Genomic DNA, 9262 nt, shown 5'->3' on the forward strand with positions numbered 1-9262 from the left:
CCCCACAAAAGCTGTCCATTCCTTTATGTAGGAGCCCAAATGTGTTTTCCAGCCACCTCACACAGTAAACCAAACCCTAAGACCACACATAGATTTAAAAATAAGGCCTTTATTACCACACAAACCAGAGCAATGTGAGGCAGCCAGTTACTAGGTGGTGACTTGGAGGCTGGAAAAACTACCAAGTGTTGTGTGAGAACAAGAATTTCCATGAAGGGAAGCCTTCCACATCAGCTTCCAGCAGAACCCAGGCTGGGCCCTTCTGGCCAAAACTGGTCAGATGTATGCTGTAATCAGTCAGAAAAGGGAAAGAATTCCCCTTAAAGGCTCAGACTGCTCAAGGAATTTCCTCCAAGGGTTGGGAGAATACAGGTGTATCTGCCTCGCCTTAGTATGCAAGGGTGACTAATGATTTAACTCTGGCAAAGGCCTCCAGCAGTTTAGAACATGCAAAGGAGCTCCTGCAAGACACATATGCCTGGAACTAATGGGAGTCTGACCCATCAGGAGGTCTAGAAGTATGAGGTTTAACTTTAGGCAGACGGCTCCTTCACAAAGGCTGTCTATAGCCATAACACTGAAGAAAGACATGGCACATTCCCTGCAGGTCTAAGGCTTTTCTCAGGTTTGGAGTTTCAAGAGTTAAACAATGTTAGATCTTGGGCTGTAGGGTTTTCCACATTTGCTGCTGTCACGAGGCCTCTCCACAGTGTGAGATTTTCGGTGGAGAATGAGGCCAGAGTGTTGTGTAAAGGACTTCCCACATTTGCCACACTCATATGGCCTTTCTCCTGTGTGAACCACTTGGTGTTGAATGAGGCTAGACTTTTGGATAAAGGATTTCCCGCACTGTCCACAGTCGTAAGGCCTTAATCCAGTGTGAATTTTCTGGTGTTCAACGAGGGTATAGCTTTGTCTAAAAAATTTCCCACATTCACTGCACTCAAAAGGCCTTTCTCCAGTGTGAGTTCTCTGGTGCCTAACAAGTTTAGATTTGAACATAAAAGCTTTCCCACATTCCCCACATACATAAGGCCTTTCTGCAGTGTGAACTTTGTGGTGTTTATTGAGGGTGGTTCTTTGGCTAAAGGATTTTCCGCACTCATCACACTCAAAGGGCCTAGCTCCACTGTGAATTAACTGGTGCTGAATGAGGCCACACTTTAGGCTAAATGATTTCCCACACTGGCCACACTCATAAGGCCTTGCTGTAGTGTGAATTCTCTGGTGTACAACAAGGCTGAAGCTTTGTCTGAATAATTTCCCACATTCACCACACTCATATGGCTTTTCTCCTGTGTGAGTTCTCTGGTGTCGAACAAGAGTGGATTTGGACCCAAAGGCTTTTCCACATTCATCACACTCATAAGGCCTTTCTCCAGTGTGAATTCTGCAATGTTCAATAAGGTTGGAACTTTGGCTAAAAGATTTCCCACATTCACCACACTCGTAAGGCCTTTCTCCAGTGTGAACTCTGTGATGTTTAATGAGGGTGGCTCTTTGGCTAAATGATTTCCCACACTGACCACACACATAAGGCCTTTCTCCAGTGTGGATTCTCCGATGATCATTCAGATGAGAGGTTTGGCTAAAAGATTTCCCACATTCACTGCACTCATAAGGCCTTTCTCCAGGGTGGACTCTTTGGAGCTGAACAAGGGAGCACTCACAGCAGCAGGTTTTCCCACATTTGCTAGATTCATAAAGCCTTTTTCCAGTGCAGACTCTAGGGTGAAAAAAAGTGTGTTTGTGGCTGGACTCTCTCCTGCATTGACTCCACTTGTAATGACTTATTCCAACATGAAAGGCCTCCTCACATTTGCTGATTTTGTTTGGCTTCTCATAGTTAGCAATAGCTTGCGGCTGAAGAATGCCCAATGGGGCTAGGAAGTCCTTCCCAACCTCACTGCTGGTGAAAGGCATTCCTGACTCATGGAACAGGCAGCACTGCACAAATGAGGCCTTGTCCATGTCACTTTCCAAGGGTTTCTCTGCACTATGATGCTTCTGGTCCTGGTGAAAGACCGCACATGCCCCAGTCAAGTATAGTTCCTGCCCAGGCAAATCGGTCAGGTGCAAAATGTCGGTCAGGAATGGGACACACATGTCACAGGATTGAATCTTCTGGGTGGATGGACTGGCCTCTGGAGTCCTGACCTGAGGTACTCCTTCTACAGAAACACTTTGCTCAGGTGTCTCTTCATCCTCCATCCCATGCCAACAAACTGAAAGCAGAGAAACACTGATGAAATGCATGTTGACTATGATGGGAGTGTATTAGTCATTTTAAAAACTATTTTCTGAATAATTGGTGTTCTGGCATCTTAAAAACTTTGCTGGCCTGAGCTCAGGAGTTCGAGACCAGTCTGGGCAATATGGTGAAACCCTGGCTCTACTAAAAATACAAAAAATTATCCAGGCGTGGTGGTGGGTGCTACTCAAGAGGCTGAGGCACAAGAATTGCTTGAATCCGGGAGGCAGAGGTTGCAGTGAGCCCAGATCGCACCACTGCACTCCAGCCTGGGAGACAAAGCGAAACTGTCTCAAAAACAAAACAAAACAAAATAAAAAACATTGCTGGCTGGGGAGAGAACGGTGCTTCCAGAGTGAGCCAACTCTTAAGAGATAGCAAAGGGCTCAGCAAGGAGCATAACAAATACACAATCAATCCAGAGCCCATACTCCCAATCACATTTTCTATGTGACTTGGATGCTTCAGGAGCTAATATTCCTCTGCTCTAGTCATCCCAAGGTCAGGCAGGAGACAACTACGCCTAGTGAGCCCCTTTGCCCCAAAGCAAACTACTCAAATTACCCAATCCTAAACTGTTTATTATGTCTTGTGTTACCTGCAGAAACCCCAATAAAGGCTGTGGCTTAATATTTTCCCTCCTCTCTTGCTTCTACCTTCTGACTACTGAGCACTTCCTCATGTGGCCCTGCATGGCATGGTGTTCACATGCTCTTGCTACTGCAGGTGATAAATTCCTATGTCACTGACATTAACGTCTCTGTATTGGCACTCTACTACCTCCATTAATTAAAATCCTGTGGGTACATAACAGGAAATGGGAAGCACCTTCACATATACATCAAGGAATGAATTCACAGTATTGCTTTGAAGCAATATTGGGGAACTGAAAGCAGGATAAGAAAGAGGCTGCTTGGTAGTAGTGGGCCTCTAAAGATCACAAAATGGGGAGGCCTCACCAAACACAGGACGTAAGAATGGGATACAGTACATAAGGAGAGGCAGGGTCTCCAATCTATTCTTTTGCCAAATCCTGTGGCAAGATCTTGTCAGCTGGTGGCACGTGTATGCTGTGCTGAAAGCTGGCATTATTCGGGCCCAAGATAATGCAACTGGAAGTGAGTGGGAGATTCCAATTGCGATCTTGTGTTCAAGAAATATTTAATTGGTATGTGCACAACTCACAACATATCGTGAGTGGGTCAGTGTTGGAAAACATGCTGGGGGGCAGTGCAGAGAAACTGGTGACACATGGAGGGCAGAAAGATGGGGGCAGCACGAGGCCGGATGTCCCAGATGAAGCAATAAGCCAGCAAAGTGTCAAGGAAGAGGAAGAAAACATAGAAATGAGATGTGTCCAGTGGCATTAGCACCAAACTCTGGATGACACAGGGCAAATTCCTGGTAAGATTAGAAAACAGGCTGGATGCCATGTCCTCACCCAGGTGCCACTGACTGAGGCCAGGCTTCCTCTGAAGCCATATTCCCATCTTCACCCTTTCCAACAACCAGGGCTTTCCCACCACCTCTAGATGTGCCACTACTTGGGACCTGAATGAAGCAAGTCCTAAGGGAAAGCTGGGACAGGTGAGTATCCTGCAGTGGCCCAGAGCAAGTCAGCACCCTTGAGAACACAAGAAAGAAAATTAATATCACACAGATCCTTGAAGGAGGTTCTGGCAACCACAGCTCATGGTCCATGTAAATACTGATGAGGAAAATTCTGCAAATTCCTAACACAGGTAGTCAAAGGAAATGTCATCTAGGAGGCAGAATTTGAGACACAAAGTACCATGAATATGGACACAGCCACCCAAAGAGGAAGTGAAGAAGTAAACGGAGATGCATTAGGCTGACTCAAGACACCTAACAGCCAGACCCATCCCTGTGCGTTTTGGGACAGCAAATGTCAGGGCTGATTAAGGAGTGCAATGATTTCATTCCTTACACCACAGCACATATGCCAAGACAGTGGGGAAGTCAGCAAAGCCCACAGTCCAGCAGAGCTGCCTCTGAGGAAAAAGAGGACAGACGAAGACCAGGACACGAGAGTGGGTGTGAGGGCCTTACCCAGCGCAGTTATAAGTGCAAAGTTCTCCAGCATCACATCGCGGTACAGGAGCCTCTGAGCCTCATCAAGGAGCCCCCATTCTTCCTGGGAGAAGTAAATGGCCACGTCCTCAAAGGTCACACAGCCCTGCCATGATGGGGATAGATCTTTCCATGATCAGATTCTCTCCTAGGACCCCAAGTTCATGCCCCCCACACATCCTTCCCCTGCTTATCCCCATACCTAAGCCCCACCTCAGAGGAGATACCAAGCCCCGGTGGCACTGATTCCTGCCCTCTCCTCATGGTCCCATCATCACTGTGTCTTCCCACAGCACCAACAGGCAGGTGGGCCAGGAAATGCCATTTTAAACTCTGGGTCTAGCATATAGGGCTGGATTTTGTCTTGTCAGACAGTTCTCCTGGGGTTTCCAAAATTATGCCACTCACATATAAACAATGATGAGGTTTGCCATCATTCTTATATCCTCAATGCCATGGCCATGGGTTGTTCAGTTCACACTTCCTCTCCATATGCACATCACTCTTTGAAGCACACACTCTCTCAAACAATCTCACTCCCACAGCTATTTCCACCCTGTTGCCCCACACCATAGGCATCTCTCTGGCATCCCCACGATACTTGGAATGCAACATTCAGAAAGTGCTTGGCAAACTGAAATGAGGTCCGGTGCCACTCAGGCTGAATGGTCCCCACTGCCAAAGGCAGCCCTTCAGAGCCCCTGCTCTGAAGGCCTCCCTGCCTGACTCTGTCCCTTTCTACATCCTCAGTCACCCAGAAATACCTGGGGATCTGACACCGATGGCCCTCTTGCACTAGTGCTGCACTTGATGTCCTCTCTTAAGTCACAGCCTTCCTCTCCTGCCAACCCTCATTCAAAGTCTGCCCCAGGAGACCCCCACACCTCAGGCCCAATAACTCCCAGATGACCACCTGTGCCCCTCAACTTATCCACCTCCCTGAAATTCCTGACACCTCAAGGGTTACCACAAAACCCTGGTAGATATATCCAGAGTGAGTGCTGAGTAAGCACTAGTTCCGGTCTCAGTGTCATCTTGTCTCAATTACTTCCAAGCATTGATCTCATGCCCACTCTTCTCCTAGATCCTTGGCCACTTGCCAGATCATCCTTGCTCTCACACCCTACCATAGCCACCTCTCTCCCATACCTGTCTTTGTGATTCCCACCATGACCAACCATGTCCCCAAGCAGAAGAGCCAGTAGTGACCCCCAACCTTCCTTCCCTGGGCTGGTAATAGCATTATCAAAGTGATCACGATTCCACCTCCTAATTGTGTCCCAAGCTATACCCCTAGGCAAGTAGTGGCCACCACCTTTTAAATGTCTCTATCCTGAATCCCTCAACACAGTTCTAGTCCTGTAGGATAAACTATCCACTTCATGTCTAAACTAACTGTCCTTTGAAACATCTCAGACTCTAAAAGATGTCCCATTGGGCCATGTTCAGATGATGATTTTTATTAAAAAATTTTAAAAATAAAGATGGTCCATATCAAAATTTCTGATTATCTCTAGAGATAACTGACTCTACTACCAACTTTACAATCCTCGCTAGTGGAGCTTCCATATTTCCAGCTGCTAAACCCAAACACCTTGCTTTTACCCCTAAATCCTACTTTTCTATCTCAAAATCCAGCCTTCCCTACTTAAAAAAACTGATCTAAAATCCAACTACCACCTCCACAGCCACCACACAAGTCCAGCCACCAGTAACACTCACCTGGACTACTGCAGCAGCCTTCTTCACTATCTTCCTATCTCATACCGCACACTCAGCCTGTTCTCTCAGCTTGGCCACACACAGGGAACCTGATGAGACCTGGATCAGATCACATACCTCCTCTGCCCCCAAACTGTCATTGCTCATCACACACTCCAGAAGAAACACCCGACAACTGACAGCCATTTTTTGTCTGATTCCTGCATCCCAGCTTTCAGTTCCCATGAGAAAGAAAACAGCTGTAGTTTCCTAAACCAGCTCAGCCTGACCTTCAAGCACTTGCTCATCTGGTATCTAAGCCTGAGACAACGTTCCACACCTTACTTTACTGGTTCCCAGCAATAGGAACCATTCTATACCAGCTTCCAGCCTGGATGTATGACCCTGGGATTGATGTTTGTTCAGGATTCCTAGAACCAAGGACCCAAAGAGTGCCAAGAGAAGAGTCCCAGAACACAATCTCAGAGACAAACACTGGGGTCAGCATCAGTGAGGGCCCGAAACACTCTCCACTCACCTGTGTAAAGCCCATAAGTTTAGCTTCTGCAGTCACGGGAACCTGCGGGAAGAGGAAGGCTATGAGAGGTAGGTAACTATGGTGGAAGCTCCATGGGCTCATGCCTCCTTGTTTCCCTGCGCAGCCCTGGAGCCAGGTGACTTGGTGATGACTAAATTATTATTGCTCCTCAGTTCCGTGTGACTCTTACCTGCTGTGGGACCTTGCACAAGGACTCAACTTCCCTGTGCCTCGGTGTTATCCCCCTTCCAGGCTGTTCCAACTCTGAGTAACTTTACAAAAAATTTGAAAAGTCTAACTCAGACCATGTGCCTCGTCTGTTCACAACCACCCATGGCTCTCAGCGTCTTGAAAAGAAAGAGCCTCATTTTGCCATTCGGGCGTGAACGCTACTGGCTCAATCGTCCCAGCAAGATTCACAGAAACCGGCCCCTCCGCCTGCCACACCCTCCACAGCCCACGACACCAGGCTTGTAAATGAGAGCCCCACCCGCGAGGGCCTCATAGTCCTGGACTCTGGGGCCGGGCTGCAGGGACGCAAGCAGGCGCCCCTCATGCAGGGTGTTGGATTTCCGGCGGAGAGGGCAGGTGAGGCCCGGGGGACGCAGCACTCACCGAAGTCGAATCCCTAAGCACGGCCGCCGCCATCGGATTGTGAGCGGAGCGGGGCCGGGAGCGGCGGGCGACCCGGGGCGGGAACCCAGGCACGGCTGCCACCAGCGCCAGCGACCCACCGGCTGATGCGCAGCGGGGCGATCCCCGCTCTGTGCTGGAGGCAGCGTTTCTAACTCAGGCGGCGTGGGCCGAGGTAGAGAACCACCAAAATTACCATCTCGGAGCGGTGCCGGAAGTTCCGCCTTACCGTATGCAACAAACGGAGACAGGTCCGTTCCTGAACGTTGATTGGCTCCGCGTCTTTGCATCTTGGCGCTCGGCATTATGGGTAATGTAGTTCTCAGAAGCCCAGGGTTCTGGTGCCCTCCCTGAGATTCACCCGGAACAAGGGCTAAGCGGCCCGCGGAGGGCGCTAGGAAAAGGCGCGACACCAAGAGCGAGACAGGGACTTGCTGCTCCTTAAAGGGGCCGCTGGCCGATTTCCGCAGTCCCATACCCACTGAAGGGAGTGTCTGGGTTAAGATAAGAGGTTGTAGAGACCAAGGTTCTTATTAAGCAGATGAAGCTTTCACGCAGCAGGCTTCAGAGGGAATAGATTGTAAATGTTTCCTATCAGACTTTGAAAGGTGCCAGACTCTGTTAATTCTTTCCTGGATCATGAAAATAAAAAAACCCTGGAGAGGAAAGGGGATTCTCTGCAAAATGCAGATTCCACAAGACACACCTTTGCAGGGCCTCTTCAAAATATGTCAAATAAATAAAGTTTAGAGTAAAATACTTCAATTCCTTTCAGGGCCTGCTATCTGTCATGTAATGCTATACTACAATCAGGCTGGAATTCACTGTCTTATTGCTACAAGAAGTCTTAAAATCTCTGTTTTAATGTTAATGCTGGTCAGTTGTGCCTGAATTCCAAGGGGAGGAGGGCAAGTCTGACCCTCACTTCCCATCACGTCCTGAACTAGTTTTTCAGATTAACTTTGGAATGCCCTTGGCCAAGAGAAAGGATGCATTCAGATGGTTGGGGGGCTGGGAATTTTATTTTTGGTTTACACTTCTCATGCCTCTTGGAATCTCTGAACCACATACAACGGCCATTTGTTGAGTAAAAGCTTCCAATGCAGGAAACTGTCTCTTTCAGCCTCATGCTATACACCATTAAAACAGTAATTACTGGCAATAAGACTGGGCTTTCTTAAACATACAGGATCTCACAGACCATAAGCCTATGATCCTTCATACCAGCTGCCCATAATACTTTTGATTTTGGAAGCAGCACCCCATAACCTCAGCATGGCTACCAAGGCCTCCTTAAGACAGGGTAGAATGAATAAGATCTAGTATTTGATAGCACAGTAGGGAGACTACAGTCAACAGTAATTTATTGTACATTAAAAACAACTAAAAGAGTATTATAACTAGAATGTTTGTAACACAAAGAAATGATAAATGCTTGTGTACCCTGATATGATTATTACACATTGTATGCCTGTATCACAATATCTCATGTATCCCATAAATATACATACATACTATATACCCATAAAACTAAAAATTTTAAAAGACAGATAAATGGCAAGCAGGTAGATGAAAACGTGCTTAACATCATTGATCACTATAAAAATGCAAATCAAAACTACAATGAGATATCATCTCACTCTAGTTAAAATGACTTTTATGCAAAAGACAGGCAATAATGAATGCTGGCCAGGACAGAGAGGAAAGGGAAACTTCATACGCTGTTGGTGGGAGTGTAAATTAGTAAAGCCACTATGGGGAACAGTTTGGAGGTTCCCCACAAAAGTAAAAATAGAATTACCATATGATACAGTTTACACCCCCCAGAAAAGAAATCAGTATATCTAATAGAGATCTGCACTCCCATGTTTATTGCATCACTATTCACAACAGCCAATATTTGGAAGCTACCTAACTGTCCATAGATAAATGGATAAAGAAAATGTGATGCATATACACAATGGAGTAGTATTTAGCCATAAAAAAAGAATGAGATCCCATCAATTGCAAGAAGACGGGTGAAATTGGAGGAAATTATGTTAAGTAAA

The 9262-nt window shown here is 47.0% G+C and overlaps 1 protein-coding gene across 5 annotated transcripts in view; it reads right to left on the reverse strand.

Annotated features, from left to right (window-relative positions):
• Positions 1-89: 89 nt before the first annotated feature.
• Positions 90-9262, reverse strand: part of ZNF416 (zinc finger protein 416) — a 28305-nt gene continuing 19132 nt past the window's right edge. For 2 of the 5 annotated variants that reach the window (XM_055103928.2, XM_055103929.2), the window contains exons 3-5: positions 6582-6623; positions 4322-4448; positions 90-2225 (exon numbers count right to left, since the gene is read on the reverse strand). In XM_055103928.2, the coding sequence (XP_054959903.2) occupies positions 643-2225; positions 4322-4448; positions 6582-6623 (1752 nt within the window). In that variant the 3' untranslated portion in view covers positions 90-642. Of the gene's footprint in view, positions 2226-4321; positions 4449-6581; positions 6624-6771; positions 7137-7196; positions 7469-9262 lie in introns of those variants that run through there. The other 3 variants (XM_008969751.4, XM_034946527.4, XM_008969752.5) reach the window with 3 other exon arrangements.

This window comes from Pan paniscus, chromosome 20 (genome assembly GCF_029289425.2).
Source record: "Pan paniscus chromosome 20, NHGRI_mPanPan1-v2.0_pri, whole genome shotgun sequence".
Lineage (NCBI taxonomy): Eukaryota > Metazoa > Chordata > Mammalia > Primates > Hominidae > Pan > Pan paniscus.